General features: G+C 39.1%; 1 protein-coding gene across 1 annotated transcript in view; it reads left to right on the top strand.

The window, feature by feature from the left end:
• The window catches only part of LOC132835039 (trifunctional enzyme subunit alpha, mitochondrial-like), a 126,188-nt gene that overhangs the window by 57,476 nt on the left and 50,861 nt on the right, over positions 1 to 17,851 (top strand). Inside the window, exons 5-9 of the mRNA XM_060854301.1 lie at positions 4,534 to 4,672; positions 6,041 to 6,160; positions 6,909 to 7,011; positions 7,861 to 7,983; positions 17,682 to 17,800. Coding sequence (XP_060710284.1) covers positions 4,534 to 4,672; positions 6,041 to 6,160; positions 6,909 to 7,011; positions 7,861 to 7,983; positions 17,682 to 17,800 — 604 coding nt within the window. The remainder of the gene's footprint in view (positions 1 to 4,533; positions 4,673 to 6,040; positions 6,161 to 6,908; positions 7,012 to 7,860; positions 7,984 to 17,681; positions 17,801 to 17,851) is intronic.

The following is a 17,851-nucleotide window of genomic DNA, read 5'->3' as shown; positions in this document are numbered from 1 at the left end:
GACCTTAGAGTGCATGTTCATAGCTCCTTGAAAGTGGAGTCACAAGTGGATAGGATAGTGAAGAAGGTGTTTGGTATGTTTTCATTTATTGACCAGGGCATTGAGTATAGGAGTTAGGAAGTCATGTTGCAGCTGTACAGGACATTGGTTCAGCCACAAGACGAACATTGTGTGCAATTCTGGTCTCTCTGCTATCGAAACAATTTTGTGAAACTTGAAACGGTTCAGAAAAGATTTACAAGGATGTTGCCAGGGTTGGAGGGTTTGAGCTAAAGGGAGAGGCTAAATAGACTGTGGCTGTTTTTTCTGCACCATCGGAGGCTAAGGGGGTGACCTAAAAAGTTTATAATGTTGTGAGGGACATGGATAGGGTAAATAGACAAGGTCTTTTCTCCAGGGTGGGGAGAGTCCAAAACTAGAGGGCATAGATTTGAGGTGAGAAGGAAAGATTTAAAAGGAACCCGAGGGGTAATAATTTCATGCAGAGGTGTTACGAGTATGGAATGAGCTGCCAGAGGCAGTGGTAGAGGCTGGTATGACTACAACATTTAAAAGGCGTCTGGATAAATATACGAATAAAGGGTTTAGAGGAATATGGGTCGAGATTTACCTTTGATATGGGATCAACATGGACGAGTTGGACCCAAGGGTCTGTTTCCGTGCTGTACATCTCTATCAGTCTAGAACTGTATGACTGATCGGATTACTCCACATTCTTGCCTATCCCTGATAAAGTAATTTCCAGAATTTTGCTAGTGTAGCTGCCCTTCAGAACCAACAAGCATGGGTGAAATAGGTTGTGATCATACTGTGATCCTACCTCTTTGGGGAAGACTAGTGATTAAGAGGGTATAAAGCTGACTTTCAAGTTGACCCTTTCCAGTACCTATTTCATCTCTTGACTCATTGCACGTAGTTGTTCTTGGTAGATGGTATAGTGATGTAGTTGATTTCACGAGGCACTGATATGAGCATTTGTCTGACAAATCATCTGTGCATTGCAGGAGCTTTATCAGTTGACAGACTACAAAATTTGTCCTCTGAAAGATTGAATTTCACCAGCATGTGTCACTTTGTTGAAAAGGTCTTGCCTATTTGGTGTACCATTTTTGATTGGGCAGCGATCAAGAACTGCTGAACAGTTTCTTATGTTCTTTTAACTCTTCATATGAAGATTGACAGTTGGGTTGTATCATATGTCTGTGCTACTTTCAATTCCTAAACTATAAAAATGACGTAAATGAAGTTTTGCAATCAGGGCTCCAAATGTTGGATGTAGGTCCTCTACTTTCCGAGTGATTGATGTCAAAAGTTGATTTTTTTTGTACTATCTCCTTTTTCCCAGAGCATGCCTCCAATATAAATGTGCCTTTCCTAAATTTCCAGTGGCTTCCCTGTCTTTGCTGTTATTTAAGCTCTTAGGAGACTGATCTTGATTCTCAAAACTCTCATTTGCAGCTTTGAAGAAAGACTGTTAGCACACAAGGTGCTGTTAGTGAGTATTGATTCTCACCTGACCTCTGAGACTGTCAAAATTGCCAGCGTACTTTATGCAGTAATGCCATTTGGTATTGTACTCCTTAGAAACTTTCTTTTTCCTGACTTATGAATTGGGTTTCATTGTGCTCCATAACAAAATAGTACTATGTTCCAAGAGCCTTTGAAGACTGGGCTTTCGTTGTAAATTTTCTTGCTTGAAACTAGGGGGAAAGGGTCAGTATCTTTGTCTTTGAGTGTACAAAATTAGATTCCCTACAGTATGGAAACAAGTCATTTGGCCCAAAACGTCCACACTGATCCTCTAAACAGTAACCCACCCAGACCCATTTCCCTACCTATATTTACCCCTGACTAGTATACCTAACACTATGGGCAATTTAGCAAGGCCAATTTACCTGACCTGCACATCTTTGGATTGTGGGAGGAAACTCTCACAGACACAGAGAATGTGCAAACTCCACACGGACAGTCACCCAAGACGGGAGTCAAACCCGGGTCCCTGGCGCTGTGAGGCAGCAGTGCTAACCATTGAGCCACCGTGCTGCCATGGGCACTACTACTATGAGAAGTAAATCTGAAATTTTCCAGAGGAAGAATTTTCCTGCCAGAGGCATGAGTTCGTTAAAGAAAGTCAGCTTTCTCAGAGGGAGGTCACACCTAACAAATTTGTTAGAAGTTTTTGAAAATATGATCAAGTATGTGGATGAGGAAAGTTCAGTTGATGTAGTTTATATGGATTTTAGCAAGGCTTTTAATAAGGTCTCATGTGAGACTGAGAAGATTAAAGCACATGGAATTGAGGGAAATGTGGCACGATGAATTAGAAACTATCTTAGTAATAGGACAGAGTCAGGAGTCTCTCAACACCAGGATTTAGTCCAACGGGTTTATTTGAAATCACAAACTTTTGAAGCACTGCATCTTTGTCTGGTGAAGATTGCGATTATCATAGCATTATAAGAGATGGGACAAGTTCAGGAAATTGGGATTAGCTTGCCTTTAATGGTATTGATGTCAGTGGTGTCTTGATGGGCCAAAGGGCCTTTTTTGCACTGGATGACTAGAAACATCACATAACTGAATTGCTCCTTCCACCAACCGTAAGTGAGTAAGTGCAATAATGTAAGCTTTGTAAAGGCTAGAAAGAGTGCAGCAATGACCTTTCCAGGACATTCCACCTGTCTGCTAGCAATATGGACAGCTTCTTCCTGGCTGTTATTCGACTTATATACTGGCTTCTCCTATATCAGAGTTGATCTTTCTCTGCACCTCTGTAGCTGTAACACTATATTCTGCATTTTGTCCTTTAACACTGATGTACTACTGTAAGGTGCAATTGATCTGTGTAGCAAACAATACTGTACTTTTCACTGTCTTGGTACATATGCCAATCCAATCAGATCAAATATATGTAGCTATCTTTGCAGATGAAGGCTGCCTCCTCCAGTACCTCCGACTGCCATCACTCCCTCCCCGTACCTGCACAAGCAGCTCTATGTACACACTTGCATTCCAGGGTGGAGCATTGGACCTGGGCCTTGAATTCTGCTACCCTCCCTCCTCTTCAGAATTTCACCCAATTCGGACCTGAGCCTGCACCACTTCCCCCATCCCATTTATTCATCACAAACATTCAGTTCTATGAAATTGAATGTGGTTAGAATTTTCATTTTCTTATTTATTCATTGATTGAGGTTCTTGCAGTCAGGGGCTTCTTCTCAAATATTTTTGCTAACCTGACAGTAGCGGATGCTGGTGGAGAGAAATAAAAGATCAGATTAACTGAGCAACTTTGCAGTGTTTGCCAAAGACAAATTTCTCTTTGAGTCCACTTACATCTGGGCTTTGACAAGGGCTCTTGTATGGGCCAGATCTGTAGCTTGTTGGGCAATACTGGTTTAGAAGGTTTTGGAAAATTTAACATAGCTTTTCAGAGTTTTACAACATTTTGGGAAAGAAAAATTATGCCCAACTAATGGAGAGCTAAACAGCTAGAAGACTTGGAGTTTATCAAAATAACCAAGGCAGTGAGGTGGTTAAAGTTGAACAGTTTAATTATACAGCAAATTATGCACCGCCTGAAATGGTTTCAGAAACTGATTCAATGGCAACTCAAATGGAATTTGCAATCCACACGATAAGATGATTTACAAGGTTAAGGGAGAGCAGGTACGTGAGACTAAATGAATAGCTGTTTCAAAGCGTAATGCAGACAAAGTAAGCCATCTCTCGTGAGGTGCAATTTTATAACTTGCCATTTTGTTTTAAATACAACTGCATTCAAAGTATCAGATATTTGTTTTTTTAAATTTTGTTTTGGTGTTTCTAACTTAATGAATTACTTCTGACCTTGAATCCTGATTTTTTTCACTGGTGGTGACTTCAAAGAATTTGTGAAATTTACTTCAACTTTTCTGATAAGATTAACCTGTAAGGCAGTTTTCATGGGGGAGCCTGTTCTGCTTGTTGCACAATTTTCAGAACTGGAATCAAAAGATTTTTCTCAACTAACACGGAGGGATCATGAATCTGGATTGAACACTTGGTCACAAAGTCAAAAAGGTACTTCTTATTTGATCATAATGATCTATTATGATTTTGTAAATGTCCATTGGATTATTGCACTCCACGTCCACTGAACAAATGAGCAAGTGAATAGTGCAAGTGGTGAATGATGTACCAGGATAGAGTTGTCTTATTTGTTAAATTCCTGCCACTGCAGTTATTATTTATACTTTCATGACTAATATAAGTAGTTACAGTATGTACTGCAACAATTTTCCAAGCTTACTTTGTCAGTATCTCCCAGTATCTATTATGGAGGAGAACTGACAAAGTCCTCCCTTCACATTTTCTTTTCAAGTCACACATTGACTGAACTATTCAGTCATTGCACCTGAAACAAAGTTGTGGAATTTTTTAATAACATGGGATCCTATCAGTCCAGTACTACATTGGCTGCAGCATTGTCATGTGCCATGGAAAAGGGCCATGCCAGCTTTATAAATTGTCATACATGAACTTTATTTTCAGTATGATAGGAGAATGTAAATCTGTGGAGGAAGTGATACGATTATCTCAGGAGGGGCAGAAAATATTTCAGAAGATTCAAGAATCGACCAAACCTGTTGTAGCTGCTATCAATGGTTCCTGCCTTGGAGGTGGTCTTGAGGTATGGGATATATTCCAACTTGAAATGCATAGCCTAAGTCATTTATAGAGAAATATGTAGCTAGCGATTGAGGCTGAAAACCAGCATATTTCCAATATTGAAAAACTCACTTTTATTTGTATTGAGTGTCTATGAATGTTGAAAAATCTCCTTTTATTCCATCTGCTACATTTAAAATTTGCCTTAGCTGAAATTTTGAGCCCTTAGTGTCTTTTCTGGAGTAATTTCTTTTCATAATGTTGAAAATAAGTCACGGTGGAAATAAGTCGCTATGGAAACAGAGTTGGAAACAACATTTCTGGGGTTTTTCTCATGAATTTCAACTGGCTGAATTTATCATTCTTTTTACCTCAAAGGAATCATTGTTATCCTATTAATTTTAACACTGCATTTTCAAATTGGGACTCTCAACACTTTGCAACACAACAATGTATGATTCTTTTTAAGAAGGAATTTTTTTTGAAGATTGTCCTCTTCAAGTCATTTACCTCTTCTGCATTTACAATGCTAACAATGTCTGACAAGTAACTGCAATGTATATTGCCCATGGGGAAGTGCGAGCGATTGTGGTGGGGAGTGGGAAAAATCCCCCAACATGAGAATAGGAGTGTGAGTGTCGTGAGGGGCAGGATCCAGGAAGCTCTCTTTCCCCTTTGTCTGTCTTTCTCCACATGATCCCCTAGTTCTTTCCCTAACCTTCTGTTCACTCCTGGGTCTCAATATCTCTACTCCTCAATTCTAGTTTGTGTTATCTCGCCTAATAATTTGACCCTTAGAATCTATAGGGAAAAAGTGAGGTCTGCAGATGCTGGAGATCAGAGCTGAAAATGTGTTGCTGGAAAAGCACAGCAGGTCAGGCAGACTGGCTTATGCCCGAAGCGTCGAATTTCCTGTTCCTTGGATGCTGCCTGACCTGCTGCGCTTTTCCAGCAACACATTTTCAACTTAGAATCTATAATTTGGCATCTATTCAAAATCTTTCATTTTACTATGAGGACATGATTAAATAGCATGTTTGGAATATGATTGTAAGACTTTTATGCTGGTGGAAGAATTGCTTTCATGGATAAGACACACAAGGAATGAAGACAATGTTTAATATGTATTCTAAATATTGAAAAGCTTAATGTCAGTATTCTTTTTCGAGACATGCAAAGAGATGAAGTTGGCTCCTATAAACTAAATTTTTAGATTTTGTTGTATAATCATTAACTGAAGTATAAATCCTTTCGGCTGTATAATAGAGTTGGTGCCAAGCTTTCACTGTTGGATGAATTACATAATCAAAACCATTTATGTCATTTAATTAAACAAGTATAATATTTTTGTACTCTGTCACAGAAGCTAAGTTCTTGCATATGTTTGTAGGTTGCCATTGCCTGCCATTACAGAATAGCAACAAAGGACAGAAAGACAATATTGGGCACTCCGGAAGTCATGCTTGGTTTATTGCCAGGAGCTGGTGGTACTCAGAGGCTACCAAAGATGGTGATTTATTTTGAATATTGAAATTCAGTTCTACTGCAAACTGCAATGACTGCATTGTTTTTTTAATCATCAAACTTAGCTCAAATTTCAAGCATTAATACAAGTGGAATCAGTATAATTTTTAGAAAAATACTATTGTAAACATAATGGACCAGAGGGCCTTTGATTGAAGTGCAGTATATAATTTTGTCACAAACTTTAGATGTTCTGGTGATACCTTAGAAAGTGTGTTGCTAACTAAGAGAAATATTTGTTTGATTGGTGGATTTGATCAGTAGGTTGATTCTTGAGATTGTAAAGAGTTTACAGCAAGGACAATTTTGGCCACAGTACATACATATCAAAAATTAATAGAGGTGCCTAAGACATAACTTTACACACTAAATAAAGTATATGTCGGAGGACTGATTCAGGCTCGTGTTATTCCTGTATATAATAATAGAGATAAAACAAGTCTCAAGGTTAATAGATCATTTGCTTGTTTGTGTTGGGAAAATGATGGAATCCTTACTTCCCAGCACAAGGGATACCTGAGAGAAATAGCACCGAGATATGAAACTGCTAGCTAAACACATGGAGGAGGAAGGATTAACAGCATCTTCTTCTTGGGATAAAAGGAGTAGGTTTGGTGAACACTAGTGTGGAACTTAAATACTGGTATAGATTATTTGAGTTGAATGACCCATTTCTGTGTTATAGCCCTAGTATGTCAGTGACCTGATTTTCCCTTTGAATGGTTTACCATCAGGTTGGTCTTCCTAATGCTTTTGATATGATGTTGACTGGGAAAAATATCCGTGCAGATAAAGCTAAGAAGATGGGTTTGGTTGACCAACTAGTTTCTCCACTCGGTAAGCTTCTCTTCGAAACAAAATTTGTGAATAATTATTCCTGTTTAGTAACAGCAAGTACATTAAATTACCCATTGATAATTTTGCTTATCCCGAGCTAAGTTTGATAATATTTAAAACAAGACGCTTCATATAGCTATCAGGTTTTCTTTCCAGATTTTGTGTAACAATAATTTGATATTGCATTAATCCTTGTAATTATATTTCACATGATGGTATTTAAAAAATCTTCAAAATGTTTTATATCTAAAACAAACTTTTTAAAATCGTGAGTTATCTAGAGAATTGGAGGCCTGCACTGGACAGAGTAAATGGGAAGAAGCTGATGCTACTCATGAAAGGATCAGCAACAAAGGTGCACAGACTTAGTTATTGGGGGAAAAGAAGCAAAAGCAATATTGTACGTTTATATATTTTTCATGCAGCAAATTGTTCGAGTGCAAAAGGAAGCACAGCCTATTAGATCTGCATCGGCATTATGACTTATTAATTCACTTCGTGCTATTCTCCTGTCTTCTCTCCGTAATCCTGCAAGTTCTTTGTTTTCAGAGAATAGTCTGAATACCTTTTTGAATCCTTCAATGGAATCTGCCTTCACCATGCTATCAGGCCCCCTAACCACTTGTTGCATGGACATCTCTTTTCTCATATTACCTGGCTTCTTTTGCCAATTAATCCCATAAAGTTTGAGTGATATTTAGCAAAGTCCAAAAGTTGATGAGGCATGATTAAAATGATTTGGCAAAAAAAAAATTGTATTCATGCTAGAACTCATCTTGTGGTGGTTTCTTAAAATGTGAATAGTTTCTTCAAATAGAACAATATGCAATATTTTGTAAATTTCTATAGGCCCTGGCCTGAAGAATCCAGAGGAGAGAACAATAGAATACTTAGAAGAAGTAGCAATTGATTGTGCTAGAGGAATAGTAAATAAGCAGATCTCCCTTCAAAAGAAGAAAACGCTTGTTGACAGTAAGTATTTGCGACTGCAAGGCAGTACTTTTTTTTTGCGTGCCTCATAGTTTTGTTATATTTATGTCGATTTCTAACTGTTTTTGCATGCTAAGTCTAACAAGCTCCTGTAAAATGTTTCGGGTTTGCAAAATGGGGTGATTCACTGCATTTAATTTGAAATCCTTGTGGTCATGTATTCGAGGTTGTAGTGCGAAACTGATGTAGGTCTAACATTTAAATGAGTCAAGCCCCCCCGCCACCCCATATAAACCTTTCCTTCACAGTTCAAAATCAAGCCCTGTCTCCACATTGCAGTTTCCCATGAAAGCTGATTTCTTAACAAAACTGAAAAGAAACCAAATTTTTTTTATAATAATAAATAAGTTCTTCTGTTGTAGTTTTAATCCTGTTTGCTCTTCTGAAGGCTGACTTAGTGCATCTTTCCAGTGAGTAGCTGAACTATAAAGATCAAAAATATTTAAGGCTTAACGCCTTTGCTGAGTTGAAAATGAAAATGAAGTTATTCTGACAATAGGAAATCTGTCTGAGACACTGAGTTAGAAATGAAATGGAATTATCCAGAGACTCTGTTCTTGATACTTATTTGTTGATCCTTGTTAGAATTGGTTGCCTGTGTAAGTTTTTAGTCAGAATTTTTCAAGTTGAGCCTTAGTTGCAATTTTCTTTTTTTTTACTTCCTGGTCCAACTACCTATTAGATAAACTCACTTTAACACTTAATTTATTTTTTGCTGAGTTCAAACTGTTTGTATGTAACGTTGTTAGAACATGAATTGAGAAGTACTTTATTCATTCTCAGATGTGTGTGTCATTGACAAATCCACCATTTATTTCTCACCCTTGAGTGTCTTTGAGAAGATGGAAGATAGTTCAGGTGCCTTTTGAACTCCTGCTATCTGCGTTCTCAGTACAGTTTAATAGAAAGTTTGAGAATTTTGAGAGGGAATAGCAAAGTATTTCCAAATCAGGATAATGTATGGTTTGAAGTTGGTATTATTCCCATGCATTTGCTCCTCTTGTTTAAGTAGCTGTTGGATTTGGTAATGACATGAAGTTAAGTTAGAATCATGCATTGCATACTTAAGCCACAATATGCCAGGAGTAGTTATGGTGGTGATTATGGTAACTACATTTTGTTCTCAGTTTATTTCACCGTACGTTGTATGTTTGTTTTATACTTGAGATTTGTACTCTATCCTCCAGGCTTAAAACCTTACCTTCTTCGTCACTAGGACACTGATTATAAATACATACTGTCGACATGTTACCTTACAATATCTCACTGTGCAAGTTTGAATAGCAATCTCTCCCATGCAGGATGAGGGCAAGAGGTGCATAGAAGGACCACTACCTCCAAATTTCCACCCAAAGTTGCATTACCATCTAGACTTCAAAGTATGTTATCATTCTTTCATTATTGATAGGACAAAGTTGTAGAGCTCTTTAACTCTGCTCTGTAGGATTGCTTTCATCTCACAGACTGCAGTAGTTCAAGAAAACAATTCACCATCACCTTGATGACATTTGGGGATGGACATTGTGTTTGCCTCGCTAGTGTCACCTGCAACCAATTAATATATAAACGTTTAAAAATTCAGTTTGTGCATATGAGGATACCAGAATGGTGATCAGGAGAAAGTATTGGTCCATTAAATCTGTTCTGTGCAGTTGTCATTGGTATAAGGTGATCACTTACGTGTGAGGGGTCTAGATGGAGTGAATGCAAAAGTCGAATCCCAGTAAGCAGAGGGTGTTGGCTCAGGGTAAGGAATAGGAAATTTAAAGACATTTCAAGAAGGCTATTTTTAATTCAGGAGAGAATTTTTCAAGTTGAGCCTTATTTGCAATTTTCTTTTGTTACTTCCTGGTCCAACTACCTGTTAGATAAATTCACTTTTACACTTAATTTATGTTTTGCTGAGTTGTAACTGTTTGGTTATTTGTATGTAACATTGTTAGAACATGAATTGGGAAGTACTTTATTCATTCTCAGATGTGTGTGTCTTTGACAAATCCACCATTTATTTCTCATCCTTGAGTGTCTTTGAGAAGATAGTGGTATGCTGGTGCCTTTTGAACTCCTGCTCTAAGGGTAGTCGAGGCAGAAACTCTCTTGCTATTTGAAAAATCTTTAGGTGTACCCTTGAAGTGCAGTAATTTACTGATGAAGTCTAGGAGGGGGAATTGGGCTGGATCAGCTGGCAGCAATATGATGCGCTGAACTATCTCTTTCCATGCTGTAAATTTCTATGATATATTCCCCACTAATTTTGAGCCACGTAATCTCAGGAAATGGAAATAAATATAAAAACCTCAGGAAAAGTGGAAATTCCTTTGCCACTCACTTCAGTGATCAAAGCTCATCCAAAAGATTGCATTGTCCATTATTTGCTTTCCAGGAAACCTTTCTGTTTCAGGAAGTGATCCCAACCAAGTCAGCAATTGGTTTGGATCTCCCGAAAAAGGATACAATGCATTGGTGTTCTTCATGCAATTCGCAACCTGTTTTACAATCTACTATACTCTGGGAATAGAAAAGAGCATCCAATCTAGTTCTACCCTTCATAAAAGTGAGTCGAGAGTGTGGTTCTTGAATAGCACAGCAGGTCATGCAGCATCCAAGGAGCAGTAGAGTCGACTTTTCAGGCAAAAGCCCTTCATCAGGAATTTATAAATGTGACCCTAGACCTCCATAATCAATTTATTTGAAGTCTTAGAATAGTTGCAGTTCAGAAGAGGGCTTTATGTCTATGCCAGTTCTGCAAGAGCAATTCAGCTAGTCCCACTTACCTGCTCATTCCTGGTATCTCTGGAAATGTTTCTGTTCATACATTTGTCTCATTAACAAATGATCCAAAATAGTTGATCCTCATGCATATTCCTGTTCCTTCATTACTTTATAAATCTTGATCAAGCCAATCCGAAGTAAGTTAGCTTTATTGAAGCGAAGTGACCCAGTTCTTTTTAGCCCATTTAGGATACTGAACTGTTTTAAACTTGCACTTAATCTTGTGGCACTGTTTTGGATCCTTTCCAAAACTCAATATCCATCAACACATAGTGAGACTTAAACAGGGTATACCTTTTAACTTTGGCCTAACTTGACAAATATTTTGTTTCGCAGTGGTTGTGATACCAGTGACGTGCTGATAGAATTTTCCAGTGTTATTTTATTGGGATTGTATTATAGACCCCTTAATAGTCAGAGGGAAATGGAGAAACAAACTTGGAAGGAGATCTCCGCTATCTGTAAGAATAATAGGGTGGTTATGGCAGGGGATTTTAACTTTCCAAACATAGACTGGGACAGCCATAGTGTTAAAGGTTTAGGTGGGGAGGAATTTGTTAAGTGCGTACAAGACAATTTTCTGATTCAGAGTGTGGATGTAACTACGAGAGAAGATGCAAAACCTGACCTACTCTTGGGAAATAAGGCAGGGCAGGTGACTGAGGTATCAGTGGGGGAGCACTTTGGAGCCAGCGACCATAATTCTATTAGATTTAAAATAGTGATGGAAAAAGTTGAAGTTCTAAATTGGAGAAAGGCCAATTTTGATGGTATTAGGCAAGAACTTTTGAAAGCTGATTGGAGGCAGATTTTTGCAGATTAAGGGATGGCTGGAAAATGGGATGCCTTCAGAAATGAGATAACGAGAATCCAGAGAAAGTATATTCCTGTCAGGGCGAAAGCAAAGGCTGGTAGGTATAGGGAATGCTGGATGACTAAAGAAATTGAGAGTTTGGTTAAGAAAAAGAAGGAAGCATAAGTCAGATATAGACAGGATAGATCGAGTGAATCCTTGGAAGAGTATAAAGGAAGTAGGAGTAGACTTAAGAGGGAAATCAGGAGAGCAAAAAGGGGACATAAGATAGCTTTGGCAAATAAAATTAAGGAGAATCCAAAGGGTTTTACAAATATATTAAGGACAAAAGGGTAACTAGGGAGAGAATAGCGCCCCTCAAAGATCAGTAAGGTGACCTTTGTGTGGAGCCACAGAAAATGGGGGAGATACTAAATGAATATTTTGCATCAGTATTTACTGTGAAAAAAGGATATGGAAGATATAGACTGTAGGGAAATAGATGGTGACACCTTGCAAAATGTCCATATTACAGAGGAGGAAGTGCTGGATGTCTTGAAATGAGTCAAGGTGGATAAATCCCCAGGCCCTGATCAGGTGTACGCGAAAACTCTGTGGGAAGCTAGAGAAGTGATTGCTGGGCCTCTTGCTGAGATATGTGTATCATCGATAGTCACAGGTGAGGTGCCGGAAGGCTGGAGGTTGGCAAATGTGGTGCCACTGTTTAGGAAGGGTGGTAAGGACATGCCAGGAAACTACAGACCAGTGAGCCTGACCTCGGTGGTGGGCAAGTTGTTGGAGGGAATCCTGAGGGACAGGAGGTACGTGTATTTGGAAAGGGAAGCACTGATTTAGGGATAGTCAACATGGCTTTGTGATGGGAAATCATGTCTCATAAACTTGATTGAGTCTTTTGAAGAAGTAACAAAGAGGATTGATGAGGGCAAGCAGTAAATGTGATCCATATGGACTTCAGTAAGACGTTCGACAAGGTTCCCCATGGGAGACTGATTAGCAAGGTTAGATCTCATGGAATACAGGGAGAACTAGCCATTTGGATACAGAACTGGCTCAAAGGTAGAAGACAGAGGGTGATGGTGGAGGGTTGTTTTTCAGACTGGAGGCCTGTGACCAGTGAAGTGCCACAAGGATCGGTGCTGGGCTCTTTACTTTTTGTCATTTACATAAATGATTTGGATGCGAGCATAAGAGGTACAGTTAGTAAGTTTGCAGATGAAAGCAAAATTGGAGGTGTAGTGGACAGTGAAGAGGGTTACCTCAGATTACAACAGGATCTTGACCAGATGGGCCAATGTGCTGAGAAGTGGCAGGTGGAGTTTAATTCTGAGAAATGCGAGGTGTTGCATTTTGGGAAAGCAAACCTTAGCAGGACTTATACACTTAATGATAAGGTCCTAGGGAGTGTTGCTGAACAAAGACACCTTGGAGTGCAGATTCATAGCTCCTTGAAAGTGGAGACGCAGGTAGATAGGATAGTGAAGAAGGCATTATGCTTTCCTTTATTGGTCAGAGTATTGAGTACAGGAGTTGGGAGGTCATGTTGCGGCTGTATAGGACACTGGTTAAGCCACTGTTGGAATATTGTGTGCAGTTCTGGTCTCCTTCCTATCGGAAAGATGTTGTGAAACTTGAAATGGTTCAGAAAAGATTTACAAGCATGTTGCCAGGGTTGAAGGATTTTCACTATCGGGAGAGGCTGAACTGGCTGGGGCTGCTTTCCCTTGAGTGTCGGAGGCTGAGGGGTGACCTTTTAGAGGTTTACAAAATTATGAGGGGCATGGGTAAGGTAAATAGGCAAAGTCTTTTTGCTGGGGTCAGGATGCCCAGAACTAGAGGGCATAGGTTTAGTGTGAGAGGGGAAAGATATAAAAGAGACCTAAGGGACAATTTTTTCATGCAGAGGATGGTGCATGTGTGCAATGAGCTGCCAGAGGATGTGTGGAGGGTTGTACAATTGCAACGTTTAAAAGGCATTTGGATGGGTATATGAATAGGAAGGGTTTGGAGGGATATGGGCCGGTTGCTGGTAGGTGGTTCTAGATTGGGTTGGGATATGTGGTCGGCATGGACGGGTTAGACCAAAGGGTCTGTTTCCGTGCTGTACATCTCTTATGACTATATGATTCTTAAAGAACCAGAGCTGGGTTAAGTGTGTTTTTGGACATTAAAGATGCCTTGAAATTCATGAATGAGTTGCCTGAAAACAAGGGCAATTAGAGATGGGCTACAAGTGCCAGTCATAGTCAGTGGCGCTCACAAATTTAAAAGTGAAACCAATAATAATTTTCAAAAGAAATTTACTAAATACTTCAGAAGGAAAAGGCTTAGGCCATCTGCGTGGGGGTGGGGTGGGGAGTGGGACTAATTGGCAGACAACCCTTTCAAAGAGTCCACATGGGCTTATTTTTATTTTACTTTTTTGGCTGTGTATGGTGCACCAGGTTATTGCAGTCTGGAAATTCTGTAAAGCAATTTTCAAGTCCTGCTTTCATTCTTAATTAAGTAATTCTTTTGTGTAATAATGAGCTTATTCTGGCAGTTTATTCGTAATTACTAATATTCTAGTAATTAGCTTCGGTTACCATTGGTTGTCCATTACTTCCTGGGAGCGGAGAAACTACTCTATGTTCTTCGCAGCCTGCAACACATTATAGATGAGGATGAGCACCTCGCCAAGACGTTCCCGACACCTCCATTTCTCATATTTCAAACAATTGCCACACCTTAAACAGACGATTGTTCGCAGCAAACTACCCAACCTTCAGGGCAATATCAACCACAACACCGAACAACCCTGTCAGGGCAACCGCTACAAGTCGTGTCAGAGTGTTGCCATGAATACCACCATTACACATGGATACACCACACACCACGTATGCGGCAGGTACTAATGTGACTTGCCAAACGTTGTAAACAAGAATGCCCGAGGCATGGTACATAGGCGAAACCAAGTAGACACCACACCATCGGGTGAATGGACACCGTGCAACAATAGTCAGACAGGGATGTTCCTTTCCAGTTGGGGAATGTTTCAGCTGTCAAGAACATTGAGCCTCAGATCTTCAGGTCACCATCCTCCAAGGTGGTCTTAGGGATACACAACAACGCAGTTTGGCTGGACAAAGGCTGATAGCCAAGTTCGGTACCGATGAAGATGGCCTCAACTGGGACCTTGGGTTCACACTACAGGTGACCCCACTACACTAAACACTCTTACCCGCATACTCTCATACCTACACACAAATACACACACATGCACACTCATGCAAAGCCTCTGTCAGACACCTGCTCTTGCTCTTTTCCTTCTCTCCGCACCCTCCCCCCACAATCCCCTGACTTCCCAACCCCACCCTCGCATGCAGACAAACGCACATGTAATTCTATGGGGCGCATTTCCAGAATTGTAATTGCAGCTACGTTCTACTTTGTTCAAAAAAATGCACAATCTACAGGCAGTCAATCAATGTAACATTTTATAAATTCCTACATTAGAAAGTTATCTCGAGAATCTGATTTGAAAGAAGTTCTGGTCATATTAATGAACTGAAACTTCCAATCCCTTCTAAAAGATGAAAGACTTAACAGCAAACTAGTTTTGTTCAATATATTATATCAGTTGTATGCATGACACTGTGATCTTTTGCTATTAATTCTGTCTTATGATCCTGTTCCATAGTTACCTGATGAAGGTGTAGCGCTCTGAAAGCTAGTGCTTACAAATAAACCTTTTAGACTGTAACCAATAAAAGTAGTGTATTTGATTTGCAGAAGACATTGGATACTGAGCCACATGAAACGTTAGTACACAAATGAGTGGTTATGTCAGTGTGTGATTTTTAGCTTATTCTAATATCAAATATTTATACTAAATAGTTTGTTTTTCTGCACCTTCCAGTTGTAGCCCTAGATCAAGACTGTCCATGAAACAAAACAGCCTCTCAACATCTAACCTGTTAATCTCTGTTGGAACATTTTATATGTTCAGTTATGATGACCTCTCATTCTATTAAACTCCAACATTTATTAGTCCATCCTTTCCTCATAAAACAACTACTTCATCCCAGAAACTAACCACATTAAACTTTGCTGAACTGCTTTCAACGCAAGTATATTCCTCAAGTAAGGGGACCAGAACTGTACAGTCTCCAAAGTGCAGTCTTACCAATGCCTGTACGATTTTGGCTAAATTTCCCTCATTTTATACTTCATTACCCTTGCAATTAAGGTCAGTATTCCATTTGCCTTCCTAATTAGCTGCTGAATCCACATGCTGACTCCTTGTCTTTTAAAGTACAAGAACTGTCAATCCATTTACTGTAGCATTCTGTAAATATTTCTTCATTTGAAATTGTTTTTCTTTGTAATTAACCATGTCAAGTGAACAAGCCTGTATTTTCTGACATTGTACTCCATCTGCTAATTTTGTTCCAACTCACTTACCCTACCTGTATTTCTGCTAATTATGTCGTCCTCGCAACTTTCTTACCTATATTTGAACATGAGCAAGTTTGGCTACATTATAGTCCATCTTTCCAACAAGCTATTAATACAGATCATAAGTGGTTGTGGCACCTGCAATCTGTGGCACTCGATTAGATAGAGTTTGCCAAACTGAAAATAACCCATGTATTCCAACTCTGCTTCCTGTTACTTAGTCAATCCTCCATCTATGCTATTGTCCCTCAACGACATAACCACTCACTTGTGTACTAACATTTTATGTGGCACTGTATCCAATGTCTTCTGCAATTCACATACACTACTTTTATTAGTATTCATATGTCCATCCTGCTAAGTTACATCCTCAAAGTACCCTAACAAATTTGTTAAATGTTACATTGTTTTCTGAAAAGGAAATTGACTCTGCCTGAAACAAAAAACAGAAATTGCTGAAGAAACACCTGCAACTCTGGCAAAAATCTGTGGCGAAAAAGCAAAGATAACATTTTGGATCCGGTGAAATCTGCTTTCTCTCTGTCGATACAACCAGATCTACTGAGTTATCCAGCAATTTCTGATTCTTAAAAATATTTTCAGCATCTGCAGTTCTTTGTTCTTTGACTTTGTCTTATGATTTTCTAAATGACCTGGTATTCCTTCCTTCAAATGAATGCTAGCATTTTGCCAATGTCAATTAGGTCAATTAGCTCAGAGTTCCTAGCTTTCTGTCTCCTTCCTTCCTTGAATAGTGCTGTTACATTTTTAGTTTTCCAACCCTGTGAAGCCTTTTCACAATCTAGGAAATTTTGGATGATTATAAACAATGCGTGTACAACCTCCTCAGTCATTTATTTCAAGTTCTGGATTAGTGGTGCTGCTCTTCCAGCACCACTAATCCAGAATCTGGTTTCCAGCATCTGCAGCCATTGATTTTACCTCATTTATTTCAAGGACCTAGGATACTAGCCATCAGGTCCAGATTTCACAATTGGGCAAATGTCTCTGAATGGTTTATGAAATCACATAGAAGAGATTGGTGAGGTAGCAAGCAGGATGGATGATTGTGGTTGTGAGAGGTAGTTCTCTGGTCACAGTGCTGTCCCAACAAGTCCCCAGTGAAGCTTTTTTTAATCAAATATAATACCTTTTCAATGTTTTATCTTTTGTACTCCGTACTTATCATTTTGTCATATAAAACCAATTCCATTCATATTCACCAATCCCATGTTCTGTTATTCCCATGCCAACCCTCTTATGACAAGTCCGTGTCATTTCCAAACCCTCTTGCTACCTGCTCCTAATCTGTATCTGAAAGTATCTATAAAACTAGGCTTCTCTGCAACAATCCTTCCAAAGTGCTTGTTGGGAATTGTTCATGGAGTAGCAGAATGTTGATCATTTGGATTCAAGTACTTCTAACTCCCTACCTAAATCACAGCCTTATTTTGACACCTTTTCTCTCCCCTTTTAATAGCCTCCTCAAGAATTCCTTTTGATTAGCCCTTATTTAAATTCTGTTTCATCTGTTCTTTTCTAAAGCACTGTGAGATATTTTAAAATTACTATGTCAATACAAATTGCAGGCTATCATGAAGGTTTGTATCCTGAGTCGTAAAAAGAATGTCTCTTCTAAGCTTTATTTTATTTGTTGCAGCGGTGCAGTCGTGGGCATTTAAGTTCCCTATAATCAGGGAGCAAATTTATAAAATGGTAAGAAAAAAGGTGATGGCACAATCCAAAGGACTTTATCCTGCCCCACTGAAGATCATTGAGGTAGGTTTAGGACAATATTTCTTAAGATTTGTTAAGCTTGGACAAGTAAAT

The sequence above is a fragment of the Hemiscyllium ocellatum genome, chromosome 3, assembly GCF_020745735.1.
Source record: "Hemiscyllium ocellatum isolate sHemOce1 chromosome 3, sHemOce1.pat.X.cur, whole genome shotgun sequence".
NCBI lineage: Eukaryota > Metazoa > Chordata > Chondrichthyes > Orectolobiformes > Hemiscylliidae > Hemiscyllium > Hemiscyllium ocellatum.
Note: the sequence above shows the minus strand (reverse complement) of the source record. Positions and strands in the feature narration are given on the sequence as shown.